Source organism: Pseudochaenichthys georgianus, chromosome 24 (genome assembly GCF_902827115.2).
Source record: "Pseudochaenichthys georgianus chromosome 24, fPseGeo1.2, whole genome shotgun sequence".
Classification (NCBI taxonomy): domain Eukaryota; kingdom Metazoa; phylum Chordata; class Actinopteri; order Perciformes; family Channichthyidae; genus Pseudochaenichthys; species Pseudochaenichthys georgianus.
In genome coordinates this window covers 21095864-21111171 of record NC_047526.1, presented here as the reverse complement: position 1 = coordinate 21111171, position 15308 = coordinate 21095864, and the positions used below count along the sequence as shown (strand labels likewise).

The window sequence follows — 15308 nt, the reverse complement described above, 5'->3', positions numbered from 1 at the left end:
TTTTTTTAAGTCACACTTTTAAAGGATAATCTGGTTTTGGCTGAGGCTTACACTTTTAAAATGCTTCCCTTCATTACGTTGTCCCAAATATCTCAGTTTCAATGTGCAATACATCATAATATATGTGTTGAACTGTATTATATTGTAAATGGCAGTATATACATAAACTGTATATTCTGTTTGAGTTTACCATAAGGAAGCTTTGACTTCGCAGACTACACCGTTGTAGGAGGCTGTAGCTTGGTTTCAATATGTTGTTCCTTGTTTTACTTCAGTGGTATTGAACTCAAGGTTAAGGGGCTGCTAGGATCTACTGCACAATGGGAAAGCATTGAAGACATAAAAAAAATATTCTGGTATAAAAAGACAACAATGTCAGGTATGTTCTTTTTATCCCATTTACTAGTTGTCAGTGTAACTCACCCCATCTATGTCTAGCTGTTTCTGAAATGTTTGCAATCTCTGATGGTGGACAAGAGATGTGGAGAAGAAAGAGTAGAGACACTCCAGGAGATCAACGCAGGTATGTGAGTTTTGTACACCAGTTTGTATAAGTTTAATGTTTCACACTGCTTGTGAAAAATATACTACCACTATACGATCACTGATGTTTTGTTGTTGACTGGACACTTATTTTGTAAAAGAGATAGCATGAGAGGATCTCTTAAGCAATGCAGCTCACGTGTCCTTTGTATATGCTGTCCATTGAAATGCAGGAAAGTAATCACCAGGTCTGAGTGATCTGTTGCCGAGGGGACACTACACCGGAGTTACATAAGCAGAGATAAAGTGCTCTTTGGGGGGAACTCACCTCCTCTGGGGTCCCCCAGGAAGATTTTTTTTAAATGTTGAAGTTAAAAGCATCAATCTTGTGCACTTTGAGAGCAACATTAAGAGATATGGATACATCTCTCAACACCCATATGTCAAAAATAAATCAAAGAATCAGAATCATAAACGGGTTTATTATTTAAAAACACTTCATTTTCCAATTAAATCATAAACTATGTCAAATTATTAGAAGTTGTTAGTAATCAGATTAAACAGAAAAAAGGGATGGAAGGAGGACATAATAATCCCTCATCTCTTGCTGTTTGCGGTTGAAATTATCTCTTTTGCTGGCCAAACATGCTGGATGGAAAGCAGTGATGTCTCACTTGCCTTGGCCCTGTATCTGCAGTCCCTAAATCAGTCATGTTACCCATTGACTCTTGTCTGTTCTGGTGTGCCTGTTCATTGTTGTCTCCATTGTCGTTCTTGTCTGTTATATCTCCTTCTTGTGTATCTCCTTCTTGTGTGTCCCTTTCTCCTGTTCCGCTTTCTCCATCCTCTACTCCGTTTGGCTCATCTGTGATGACTGTGTAGGTAAACACAAACAAGTATGTAAGTCAATCAGTTTCCAGCTCTGTCAAATAAATGAATTTCAAGATACACACATTTGTCTTCATTAAAATGAGTGTCACCACACTGTCACAAAATGTAATACTAACCAATTGAAAATAGTTACATGTACATTGGAAACCTCTTATAGATATCACTATTAAGAGTAGTTATCTGCCAATAGGACAGAATCATTCCTATACAAATGCAGTTTGAGTAATTCACTTAATATATTCACTTAAAACTTGAATAGTCATTTTCACTTAATACTCGAATATAGTCATCTTTCTGCATTCAAAACTAAGGAAAGCTGTACAATTTGACATGATAATGAGGAAAAAAGGCCTCCGACAATGCAGATCATTTTTTGATCATATCAATTTTAAGATGGGGGTCAAGGCTTAATATTTGGGAGCATAGTGTCCCTTCCCCCTTTCAGGAGCCCCACTGGATTAGCTTTGATCTGAAATATGTGTATAACAAGCTTGTTAGCTGGCTTAGCTGGCTTATGAGATGGACAGCCAGGCTGTCCATCTCATAATGTTCACATAGAAACTAGCTGTCAATAGGAAATATCAATCAGAAGAATTATATTTTCATGCAAAATCTGTCACAAAAAGAGGTTGCACATTTAAATGCAGGTGTTGTTATGGCAACGTCAGTGGCCAGACAGCCACATTTACTGCTGCAAATACGTTCAAACATGCTGTCGACACGTAAAGCAGTGGCAACTATGCCACCATTTCAGCTGACTTTTCCTCAGAAATACCGTCACATAACATCCATATATTTCAGTGCTAGGTTGATGCTAAGCTAAGCTAACTATGAAACACTTTAACTGGCAGGACTCCGGATCAACTGTGTACTGTAAGGTAGCTTCTAGCTTCATGTCGAACACAGACAGTAAGTCAACATTTCCCAGAGAGCTTTCTTTGAAATCACCAAGTAACGCTAAAAAACACAACATTTAGATTGTATGACAAAGTGTTTATTTAATATATCTGGCTAGCTATAGCTACTTGCTAACGGTTTAGCTTACCCCCGCGATTCAAAGTAACGTCAACGTAGCTATAATTTATGCTTTGCTTACATGTTGACATAACTTGTAAGTTTACTGACAGGTACATACCTTGTTCACCTGGCTCAGGTGGTGGCTCTGGGGTTGTTGTGTGAGCCACCACTTGAGAATTGCCGTCTTTTTTATTAAAGAAATGTCTAATGTCCATCTTCAGAATCTCCGCGTCCGGGGCTGACAGTTTAAAGTTTAAACATTGTCACAGAGGAGAGGTACGTACCTGTCAGCCAATAAAACACGTTTATTTCCATGCAACTCTCTGATTGGTCTAGTGGCGTCGTCTTGCCTCTGTGTTGCATTCACTGAACATGGGAATTTACATTGCTGCCGTCCGTCCTATAGGTAAAGTAGGTTAATGTATTATATTAGTGAGGGAGAATTTGTCCGGGGCTAAAGAAAAAACATCCGGGGCTAAAGCCCCGGATGCCTACCCCAGGCGACGCCCCTGAGTGACGGCCCGTCTACACTACAGCGTCGACAGCGTCGAAAGCTCCAAGCTGCTCCAAGCTGCCCATTCACTTTCAATGGGGTGACGTCACGTAGCCGCGCTTTTTCGCCGAACTGAATTGTGGGTAGCAGAGCGAGGCGTCTCAGGCGACCCAGGCGACCAGAAGTTGAACATTGTTCAACTTCTGGTCGCCTGGACGCCGGAGTAGCCAGCGCCAGCCAATCAAATCCCGTTTCCCAAAATCTGACAGCTGAAGCGCTAGCCAATCAAACCGCGTCTAAGCTGGGAGAGATATCCCGCCATTCATTTCTATATTTCAAAAAAAGTCGGAGGAGAAACTAACTATCGCCGTAGCGAATCACCCGGTTTTGTATGACCAGACCCTGTTCACCTCCGTGACGGAGCGTCCACACTACAGCTCCAAAAATAGCTTGGAGCTGGGCGTGTCTGGAGCTTGGGGATTTTATTCAAGCAACACGGCCAACAACCAATCACATGAATCTCCCGCCCCCGACATACAAAGCAAAAACCCCCGGGGATTTTATGCGAGCAATATATATATAAACTCCCCAAACAGGCGAAAACCTACCAGTTTCCCCCACTGTCTCTGCCACCTCCCTCCATGCCTGGTTCCTCCGGTTTGTATCCCGGGAGGTGAAGAGGGTCTGGTCATACAAAACCGGGTGATTCGCTACGGCGATAGTTAGTTTCTCCTCCGACTTTTTTTGAAAATATAGAAATGAACGGCGGGATATCTCTCCCAGCTTAGACGCGGTTTGATTGGCTAGCGCTTCAGCTGTCAGATTTTGGGAAACGGGATTTGATTGGCTGGCGCTGGCTACTCCGGCGTCCAGGCGACCAGAAGTTGAACAATGTTCAACTTCTGGTCGCCTGAGACGCCTCGCTCGGCTACCCACAATTCAGTTCGGCGAAAAAGCGCGGCTACGTGACGTCACCCCATTGAAAGTGAATGGGCAGCTTTGAGCTGCTTGGAGCTTTCGACGCTCTCGACGCTGTAGTGTAGACGGGCCGTGAGAGGCACTCACGGAGCGTCCACACTACAGCTTCAAAAATAGCTTGGAGCTGGGCGTGTCTGGAGCTTGGGGATTTTATTCAAGCAACACGACCAACAACCAATCACATGAATCTCCCGCCCCCGACATACAAAGCAAAAACCCCCAGGGATTTTATGCGAGCAATATATATATAAACTCCCCAAACAGGCGAAAACCTACCAGTTTCCCCCACTGTCTCTGCCACCTCCCTCCATGCCTGGTTCCTCCGGTTTGTATCCCGGTAGGTGAAGAGGGTCTGGTCATACAAAACCGGGTGATTTGCTACGGCGATAGTTAGTTTCTCCTCCGACTTTTTTTGAAATATAGAAATGAACGGCGGGATATCTCTCCCAGCTTAGACGCGGTTTGATTGGCTACGGCTTCAGCTGTCAGATTTTCCGAAACGGGATTTGATTGGCTGGCGCTGGCTACTCCGGCGTCTCCGGCGTCAGAAGTTGAACATTGTTCAACTTCTGTCGCCGGAGACGCCTGAGACGGACCGCTCTGCTACCCACAATTCAGTTCGGCGAAAAAGCGAGGCAACGTGACTTCACCCCATTGAAAGTGAATGGGCAGATTGGAGTTTTCGACGCTGTCGACGCTGTAGTGTGGACGGGCCGTAACTGCTGTCTCCGACGCTGCAGCTTCATACTATTGGAAATAGCGCTCCATTTAAAGCGGGGCCTCGCATATGACGCACACCTGCACACCTGTTCCACAATTATTTGTTTTCCGAGCCTAGGAAGGATTATTGCCTCGCTTCTGAAGCAAGTGACTCGGAAGACATGTGCTACCAAGCAAGCGTCCTCGACATTGAGAAACACCCACGGTCCTAAACGGCTTGTTGGAGCTCCTGCCCCCCTCCCTATGAGCCCACTGTGCTCTGATTGGTCAGCTCGCCCACTCTGTTCTGATGAGTCCACCACCGTTACAGCAGAACATCAGTGATTATGTGTTACAATGGCGTTAGCAACCAGAAAATGACACCAGTAATGACAAACAGATGAGAATGCTGCGTGGGGTCTGGGTGCCGTGTTGGCGGGACGTTGCGCGACTCGCTGCTGTGAGGAACGGACAGTATGAGCTGTATTACTGGTGTTGTTTCCTGGTTGCTGCGTGGAGTCTGTGAGACAGCGAAACACCTCGAAACTCAGCCTGAGCACCATGGACGTGGGATGGGGAGGTGCTGAGGGGACTGCAGCACCCCCATGTGCGAGGCTCCAATAGCACCCGCACCCCCAAACGCGGCGCACCTACAGTGTAAGCGCGCCATAGTTTCGCTGCTGCGAGGCTCCACTAGCACGCCCCCCCTAGCGCGGCACAGTTTCACCACTGAGAGTGTGTGTGTGTGTGTGTGTGTGTGTGTGTGTGTGTGTGTGTGTGTGTGTGTGTGTGTGTGTGTGTGTGTGTGTGTGTGTGTGTGTGTGTGTGTGTGTGTGTGTGTGTGTGTGTGTGTGTGTGTGTGTGTGTGTGTGTGTGTGTGTGTGTGTGTGTGTGTGTGTGTGTGTGTGTGTGTGTGTGTGTGTGTGTGAAGAGATCCACGGATTGGTCCATTTGGTTCCCGGAAGAAATAAATTGAAAACGAAAAATGTCCAATGAGGCGTTCTGGGGCAACATAGACAGGTCTTTTCTGTGTTAGAGTTGTACTCGTTACAGGGTGTACTTTGAGGGTTTGTGACTCTGCAGACCGTTTACATGCAGAAAAAGCTACATAACACACAAGGGGACGGGTAATAACCGGATATGGGACCTTTAAGTTATCGCATTAATTCTATATAATTAAAATCTACAAATGTAGTAGTTGCTGATTGTACCTGTCAGAAGAATATAGTGGTACTATACTACTGTAAAAATCCAACACCAACCTGCAGAAAATGTGTCTTGCTTGTCACCAGGTAGCAATCCGAGCCATGACAGGTGTTGTCCATTTGATGAGAAGAACATAGTGGATGGAGTTTACTGCCATCTGATTGGTCACTGGATAGAGGAAACAGGACACACAGATGAGATGAAACACACCACCAACTTTTACTCCAGTGTGGCTGGTCAGAATGCCATTCTGATCCCGATAGCGGTAAGTCAAAACAGATGGATATTAATGTGAGGACAGCCTGACAACACATGTGATTTACTACCATTTAATAAAGTCTTTATAGCCTAAGTATTTGTGGAATTCTTCAAATCACTCCTTAGTTATTCAATACACAATTTCCTTGTTGTTCTACCTTAGTAAAAAGAAAATATCTTAACCTACCTTTTTTAATTATTTTTTTCTCTGTAAAATGAAAATGGAAAATGTTATTGTCTTGCTTTATATGTGAACATCCAATTTTCCATTTGAAAACAAACTGAAATATTTAATATGATTAAGACATAGCATTGAACATATCCACATTTCTTCTTACAAACTGACATGCCGTCCAGTTTCAACACTGAATGGTGAAATACCTGATCTCAGCTAGTTACATAAAGACATATTATCATCCCAAACATAGACAGTTTTGGTTAATTGCATGTATTATCAGCCACATCTTATTACGTGGCTCACAGAGACCCTGAAAATATATTTCCATTATTCTGAAAAAAGCCTCAAACCAATGTAAATGTGGTAAAAACTATGAACATTATGAAGAATCAAACATGTGAACATTACATTTTAATAAAGCTTAACCCGTTAACTTTTCTATGTTGTTTTGGTGTGCGGCCATCCTTTTTATTAATAATTTCCAAGATATGGCATGTGTGTAGCTGCGGCCTCTGCTGGTCACTTCTGAATGAATTAAGATACCTTAAAAGTTACCTAAAGTTACATTTATGAATGGCACTTATTCTAAATAGTGATAATAAGAGCAACTTAACTTCCTTACTGTTTTAATGTGTTTGAGACAGATTCTCACTCTGGGCCTCTTTGATGGACCTTATAGAAAACAACTCACTCTGAGGTCTCAACACTCTTGATTAGGGAATGCTCAACACCTGTGATTTCCTTTCAAATTGCTCAATCCCAGTCCTGCTACACCTGTGTGGTGGTTCAACTGAAAAGGTGGGTTACCTGTCTATGGGGCTTTAGCAGTTCAACGAGAACACTCAATGATTGTGCATGTTAGATGCGGTCATATCTGAATGTTTTGGAGTGGAGAAAAGCTATACTGCATGTAATCATTGTTGTTTGTTATCCATTGTGTTTCAGTTGTTGTAGCTAGCCAGGCATTATGGCAGAGTACACTCTGAAAGTGACCACAGGAAGCATGCTGTATGCAGGCACATTTGATAACTTGTATGTTACCCTGATCGGCACTGAAAGGCAATCGGAGCGCACTCGGTTGATGAGTTTGGGATTGGATGATACAAATGGAAAGGTAATTTCTAAAACTAAATGAATTGTAATAGTCCATATCTTTTTTTCTCTTAACATTATTAAGGAGTTCCAGCATTTTTATTTGAATTCAGGACAAAAGTTAAGGGTGGAAACTGTTTGGGAGAAGCTTAATATATGTCCATATTGAATCCTGAATGCATCTTCCTTTACAACACCAGGTGGGAACGTTTGCTGTGACTACACTTTTTACGTTGGGATGTCTTCTCTTCCTAAAAATGGAGAAAGATCCTTTGGAAAAGGATTGGTTTTGCTCCACAATAGTGGTGACAACACCTGAGGGGGATGAAATGATTTTCCCCTGTCACCGTTGGCTTTCCAAGGGGGATATTGTGTTGTTGAGAGGGGGAAGAGGTTAGTGAAGTAATTCCCAAATTGTTAGAAGCTATATGTCATGTACATTTTAAGCACATTTAAGAACATGTACATGTATTTCTTTGAAAACACACAGCTACAAAGGCTTTTGAAGATCTCCATCCTAAACTAGTAGACCAACGGAAAAAAGAATTGGTTCAACAAAAAATAATTTACAAGTGAGTCTTCAATCAACTTAATTTTGCAGTGTACCAAGGTGCACCTCAATGACGGTTGATTGGGATTTATATATTTTTGTATCTTTTTATTTCCTGTTTTACTCTGCAGATGGGCTTTGTATGCAGAAGGATTGCCATACATGGTGGACATCAAAGATGAGAATGCTCTTCCTGCAGAAAGTACGTTTTCATTCTCAAGAGCCTTTGAACTCCAAAACACAATAAAAGAAATGTAAGTGCCCTAACGTACCTTATTTTGTAGACTAAGTGTCTAAAACAAATATCTAGTGCAATAACAAGTGATTCCTCTTTTTCTTCTTCTCTTTTAACCAGATATGCTGAGTTCGAACTAAAAGGTCTGACAGATTTGAATCAGCAGTTTGAAAGCTTTGAGGCCTTAAAGATGGCCTCATTGGTTAAAAAGACACCATTGGCAGGTAGGATCTCGGTAAAGTGTTTCACTGCTCTGTTAAACACCTTTTTATACTAATACATGATTCATTTATGTCCCAGAGTATGTGTCGGAGCACTGGAAGGATGACGACTTCTTTGGATACCAGTTTCTCAATGGAATCAACCCCTTCATAATTCAACGTTGCTCAAAGCTGCCATCCAACTTCCCCTTAACAGAGGAAATGGTTCAACCTTTTTTGGCCATAGGAAGTTCTTTGAATGCAGAGATGAAGGTAAAGTGAATTTCTAGTGTATTTAAAAATAAATAAAAATGTTGTCCTAACTTGGCACTTATCTGTTTTATAATAATTTGTTTCCTACAGAAGGGCAATATATTCCTTAGTGATTACAAGATCATGGAAGGTCTTGCCACAAAAGTTATTGATGGTAAACCCACTGTGGTGACTCCTGCTCTCTGCCTGCTGTACCTAAATCCACAGAAGAAACTACTCCCCATTGCAATTCAGGTTTCTCATATCTTGTGATTTAATCAATTCAGTTTTTTTGTTTTTTTTAATACCTTCTGCAAAATAAAAAATTGTTCCCACCCTCAGCTCAGTCAGCAACCTTCAGAAGAGAACCCAATTTTCCTGCCTACCGACTCGGAGTCTGACTGGATGCTGGCCAAAATGTTTGTAAGGAGTGCAGATGCCCTCCATCACTTATTAGTCAGTCATTTGCTGAGGACTCATCTACTGCCAGAAGTTTTTACAATGGCGACACTTCGCAACCTCCCAAAGAATCACCCCCTGCACAAGGTGAGCCCTATTTATTATTTTGAGTGCAATGTTGCAGGCCATATGAGATGTGCTTACTTTAATCAGCTCAATGATATTACAGTGGGTTCATTACTGTCTCCTTTCTTACAGCTGCTGACCCCCCATCACCGATTTACCATTCCTATAAACATATTTGCTCGTGAGATTCTTTTTGGCCCTGGTCAATTTTTTTCAAAGGTATGACTTTTAAATATATTTCAAATGGAAATCATACATTAACAATTTAAACAACATAGTCAATTCTATAACCGTTTAAATATCTTGATCAAATAAAAAAAGTTAAAGCCTTTTTATTGTAATTGTACAAAAATACAACGAGATTCAGAGTGCAACCCTGTCCCAGTGTGCAATAACTAGACATACATAACATTAAAAACACGTCAGTTAGTCAAGGAAAACAGACACTCGTCATCACCGAGGTCACAATATCAATCGATCCAGCAGAGCAATAGCCTATAGGCAAAACACAGAAGATCAACAAGAGATATGACTTAAATGAACTTGCTGAAGTAGATGGTCAGCTTCATTCATTTTCTTTCCATTTGACTGATTTGAATCGCTATACGCTCCTCTCTCTCGTCTCCTCTTCACAAACTACTATTTTCGCGGCACACGTACTTGCAGCCAATCAGCTCTCTGAATTATGAGATGAGGTTTGGTATGACAGCACAGTGCCCCTCTGGTGTTTATTCTTTTGCCGCACACATTGAATCGAAAAATACTGTGAGTATGCGCAGTGTAGTTTTTACAGCAACGATTCACTTTGACAGTGAGAGAGGGGCTAGATCGGGGCTTGACCCACGTCGCTCAAAACGGCTCAATCGGCACACTGTAGACGCTTATTAGAAGAACACAGACTCAAACAGCAATGTACAGACAAATTGGATGATTAAACATGATCTTAAAATATATTTTAAGATGTATTTTGTTTTGCATTTCTTTGGAATTATTATTTGAATTTCTGCTGACACTTGGTGGGGGAAAATGAATCAAATGAAATGGACACCAGTCAAAAGGAAATAAATGGACTGTATTTAACTGGAAACTTTGTATCAGACTTGTATTCACCTGGCAAACTTTGTGTGCGTCAATTACGCCAACATAGCGGATCCTCAGAGGCTTAAAGCGTTGGCTTAGCCTCTACAGATATGTTTGGGGTTTTGACGGTGAGAAATGTTATGTAGAGAACATGAAATTTCACATTTGTGCATTTGAAAAGTAGCCAGTATTTGTTGTTTCAGAGTTCACTTGATGAAGAGGGACAACTAGAACTAATGAGAAGGGGGCTCTCCAGAACGACCTACAGCTCCCTCTGCCTGCCGGAAAACATCGCAGCTAGAGGACTGGAGTCCATCCCCAACTTTCATTTCAGAGATGATGCACTGAGGCTGTGGAGCATCATCAACAGGTGACTTTCTGCTTGATAGCTGTCAACCCTGGTGTTTGAGGATCAATGCCATTATATGCCACATTAGACAAAATAGGGGGACACAAGTCTTAAGATTCTGGACTTGAAATTGGATATTGAAGCAACAATCTCAAGATGTCACACTCATAGATATGGGAAAATGCAATTCACATCCTGATACTGGTACATTTTATTGTTGTCCTCAGCTTCATCCAGTCAATGGTGGCATACTATTATCCATCTGACAGTGAAGTGTCTGCAGATTCTGAGCTCCAGGAATGGATCAATGAGATATTTTATCATGGATTTCTGGGGAATTATGACTCAGGTATATATATTTGTTGTTGTATGCTCCTTTCGAAATGTTTACATGTGTATGTAAAAGCCTAAGGCCCTGCAGTAGTCCTTTTTTTTGTTAGACAGATTGTAGAATATCATGTAAATTGGCTTTAGACGCCAAGTCAACCCCCTCCCTTCACATTAAGTTTGAACTTGCCTTAAATGGATAATCCATCTTTCCAAAAGGCTTTATCTTGATTGGATGATGATATTTCAGAATACCTGTATTAGTCCCACAGAGGGGAAATTTACAGCAGGAAAGAGCCACAGACAGCTTAGTGTTGCATATCTCACATGCGTTAAAGTACTTAGTTATAATATAATAAACAATATGATAAAAAAGTTACATAATTTTCAAAAATACCGATCAAATCCTGTAGCAGTTATGATTTAGCAGCCCGGTATATATTACAGTTATTAAAGATGGCAGATGTATATAAAGTGTGTGTATATATATATATGCTGTAAAACTAAATTTAAGAAACTTAAACAAAGCATCACATTCTGAAATAGACGGTAAGTAGAATGCATGTAAAAACAAAAGCTGGTTATTACATTTTGAGATTTAAAAAAAATATACAAAAGTAGGATGAGATGCTCTGTGAGAAATGTGCAGTAGGCTTTTAACCAAACATTCTTGACAGGATTTCCTTCAAGCCTTCAGACTGTGGAGGAACTTATCCAGGTTGTCACTACAGTGGTTTTCACGTCATCAGCTTCACATTCTGCAGGGAACCGTGGACAGGTAAATATTACATTTTTAGAAAAAAGTAGTGAGTAGAATCTAGTTTTTTCGGGATTTGAATGTTCTTTTGGGTGATGAGGTCACCCTCAATTTGTACTGGCTATCATATAAATGTTTAAGTTCTTCAAATGTGACTATGCTGTACATCCTATAGTTAGACGTCAGTGTTTTGATCTCTGTACAACTGCTTGTCCAACACTTCTTCCAAAGTCCCAATGTGTTGGCGCCATAATGACTGGTTTTGTGCATGTAATGCTCCTTGCCCTCAAACCATTGAAAATAGAGATACAACAAAGGTAGACAATCCGGCTGGAGGAGCTTGCATCTTAGTAGTTCTTCTAGTTTAGTGATTGTTATCTCTCTTTTGATGATCCCACAGCTCCATTAAAGTATGTACACAAAACATCATGTTTTGAGCTAAAGATGCTATACAGTACATTAAGCAGAGTCAAAGAAGACAACTACTAACCCTAACCTAAAGTTCAATGATTTAGTGTTACACCTCTTGTGTTTTGTACAAAGAGTAAAAACAATGCAATTGTAACATTTTACATTGATAGCTGGCTGGCTCAGTTGTGAGCAGTAACAGCTTACTTGGTAACATTATGGGTGAGATTAAAGTAATTCAACATTCATCTCTACCATAAAGAAATTAGGAGAACAAATGAGATTTATTAATGTCAAACCATACCTTTTTTATTCTAACCCTTAAGATTTTTTTTTTTTAAAGTTTGACCATCTAGGTTGGATTCCCAATGGTCCACTTATCCTGAACAAAGCTCCTCAAACTACAAAGGAACAGTCAAGCATGGAGGACATCTTGGCATATCTGCCCAAAAAATCAAGCGCAATACTTGTAATGTTATATACATGGCCGTTAAGGGGGAATTTCAGTGATTTTGTGAGTATCCTGCGTTACCTTAATCACAACCACTAACTCTACCTTTTCAAATATGTCCCATTCCCTTGCATAACATTTGGATTTTGTCCACGCCAGGAACCCCTCGGTACTTATCCTGAGCAACGCTTTGCTGAGCCTGCAGCCTTACAGATGATCGAAGATTTTCAAGCAGAGCTGTCCTCCCTCAGTATGGCTATTACCGAGAGGAACTCAAAGCTTGAGCTGCCTTTTAATTATTTGAACCCAAAAGAAATTGAAAACAGTCCAGGAATTTAATCTTGGTATTTGACCAAGAAAATACTTTAAACTGTGATTCAAATAAACAACCTGCTGTCGCTTTGTTGTCCAATGTACTGCCATCTTTATACTGTAATCTTATCTTGAAAGTAAAGTTTCACATATTTATATTGTAGATTTTGTGTGCATCTCTTCACCAAACCATTCAACTGCAAGTATTCTAAAACCAAATGGTTAAAATTGTAAAGACAAATGGCAAATATCTTCATTAAGTAGGTTTTCCTGATATAAGGGTTGAGGCACAGGTGTTTAGTAAAATGAGACTTTTACTCCATTGCTTTGTTACCCTATAGATTATGTTCAGCAACTTCCGATATCACCTTTAGTACAGTATAAGGCTACGTTTTGTATGGTCATCGAATACAATTATTAATCTAACAAAGACGTAACACTATCATTTTTTTATTTATTTTTTTAAAGTCCGGTCAGAATGAGCAGAGGGAGGTTAGCAGAAACTGCAGCAGCATTTAGTGTGGCAAACAAAACTCCTCAACGCAAACAGTACTGCATAATAACTTGTTTCACAAGCTGCACCTGTGCAGTAGGTTCAGTGTGAAATGTTGTCATGTGTGCCTGGGCTGCGGCTACCAGGATGCATGAGCAGGATGTATGCATCTTGACACGTAACTGTTGTCTCAGCATTCTTGTTTTATCTCACAGCAACAATATTTGGTAAAATGTACTTAAAATACAGCTTTAATTCAACATCAGTCAGTCTATGCCTTCAAAAGACTCATCCTTGGAAAAAAGTAGTGTCCCACTCTGCAGCTTCCCTGTCATTCAATGCCTTCAAGGTTTAGGTACAGTTACAAAGAGCTGGTGCTTGTTTTATAATCTGAACCTTTTTTTTACACTTTAAAAATACAGAAGCGGGTGGATGGATTTTTATTTATTGAAGATGAACATATTCAGGGTGTGCTTGCTAATATTTGTTGCTAGGTTGTTTTGAATTGCATGTTACCCTCTTCGAACAAACTTGCTGATCCCTTCCAATGCTCTCAAACTAAATGCTTCCTGATAAATAACCTGACAGGGTTTTGAAAACAGCATGGATGTTTAACTTAATCTTTGAATAGTCAGTACTGTTGATGCTACATCTACAGCAAATCACAAGACTTCACCTCAAGAAACAGCAACAACTTGCATATAGATGCAGGGAACTAAAAATCAGACCGAGAGAGTAATGAATCGGCATTTCAGAGAGTTAAACAGAAATGTGTACTTTGTATCTAAATACTGAGTATCAACAGGGTCAATTACTGGGGGGGGGACTCAAGTTTGAGGATAATAGTGCTAACAACACTACACCATGCAGTCTGGCTTTTTGACATTTCTAAGACAAGACATGTACGTTTTCAGGTTGGTTAGGATTTGAATGTTCTTTTGGGTGATGAGGTCACCCTCAATTTGTACTGGCTATCATATAAATGTTTAAATTCTTCAAATGAGACTATGCCATGCATCCTATAGTTAGACGTCAGTGTTTTGATCTCTGTACAACTGCTTGTCCAACACTTCTAAAGTCCGAATGTGTTGGTGCCATAATGACTGGTTTTGTGCATGTAATGCTCCTTGCCCTCAAACCATTGAAAACCAGAGATACAACAAAAAGGTAGAACATCAGGCTGGAGCAACCCTGTCTCCTAAAAATTACGTTCCCACAGAACTAAACTGCATTCTCAATTACGTTTAGCTAGAAACGTATTTACTCCCACGTTACGTTTGTTATGAACGTATCTCAAATACGTTTATTTTCTACATATCTTCTAGAAACATGTTTTCTCCCAGGTTACGTTCCTTATGAACGTATCTGAAATACGTTTATTTTCTACATATCTTTGCCATTTATTGTCTTGCTTATAATAATGATAATAGTCATTTATAAATATCATTTTAGAGCACACCTTTGAAATCGACAATCGGGCTCGATATATGGTTAAATTAAAATCAGTAGGCGAGGCTGTAATTTCGCCAGCTGTTACTCTCATGTGCGAGGCAGAACATAATAGTTTTAACATGCCAAAAAGCTGCTGTGTCGTTCATTGCACCTCAAACATTAAAACAAATCCAGAGTTACGTGTTTCTGTACTTCCTCTAAGAAGAAAGGACAGTAACAGAAGATCTATGTGGCTTCAGGCTTGATCGCCGTTCAAATGACAGTGTTGGTTTCCCCAAAAGTGGGCGGGGCTGTAAAGTGACGTAGATTTTACTGTCATCTATTATTCAAAACCATTCTATTTATTCTAACGTATTACATGCCAGTGTTTTATCTTTTTATTTATTTGTTTTTATTTTAAATCGTATAATGTCGGACTTTTTTTGTCGTCTTTGAGGAAAAGAAATGGGGTTTAGAGAGGGCATTTTAGCATTTTAGCATGCTTTTTAGCCGTAAATAAAGTCACCAGAAACAGACGGGACATTTCGAGATTTAGGATGGCCCAAGACACTACACTACCCATAATCCCCAGCTATCGTTTGGGACTACAGTCCCGTTGACAAACCCCGTGATGTTGCGCCAA

At 40.5% G+C, this 15308-nt stretch overlaps 1 protein-coding gene and 1 long non-coding RNA gene across 2 annotated transcripts; one reads left to right on the top strand and one right to left on the bottom strand.

Annotated features, from left to right (window-relative positions):
- Positions 1-945: 945 nt before the first annotated feature.
- LOC139433131 (uncharacterized) lies at positions 946-2695 on the bottom strand. The gene is made up of 2 exons (XR_011642711.1): positions 2510-2695; positions 946-1357 (listed from the first exon to the last, which is right to left on the bottom strand). It is a non-coding gene; the product is annotated as an uncharacterized lncRNA (long non-coding RNA).
- Positions 2696-6920: 4225 nt separating this feature from the next.
- On the top strand, positions 6921-12897 carry LOC117439535 (polyunsaturated fatty acid lipoxygenase ALOX15B-like). Its single transcript, XM_034075462.2, has 15 exons — positions 6921-7001; positions 7149-7317; positions 7496-7688; positions 7786-7867; positions 7977-8099; positions 8201-8304; positions 8381-8553; positions 8644-8787; positions 8875-9078; positions 9190-9276; positions 10341-10507; positions 10714-10835; positions 11491-11591; positions 12322-12492; positions 12589-12897. The coding sequence occupies exons 2-15, from the start codon at positions 7171-7173 to the stop codon at positions 12766-12768; spliced, it is 1998 nt and encodes a 665-aa protein (XP_033931353.1). The 5' UTR covers positions 6921-7001; positions 7149-7170; the 3' UTR covers positions 12769-12897.
- Positions 12898-15308: the final 2411 nt, after the last annotated feature.

Coding starts and splice junctions, on each gene's coding strand:
- LOC117439535 (XM_034075462.2), top strand. CDS start 7,171: ATGGCAGAGTACACTCTGAAAGTGACCACAGGAAGCATGCTGTATGCA. Junction 8,305..8,380: donor TAAAAAGACACCATTGGCAG/GTAGGATCTCGG, acceptor TTTATGTCCCAG/AGTATGTGTCGGAGCACTGG. Junction 10,508..10,713: donor CTGTGGAGCATCATCAACAG/GTGACTTTCTGC, acceptor TGTTGTCCTCAG/CTTCATCCAGTCAATGGTGG.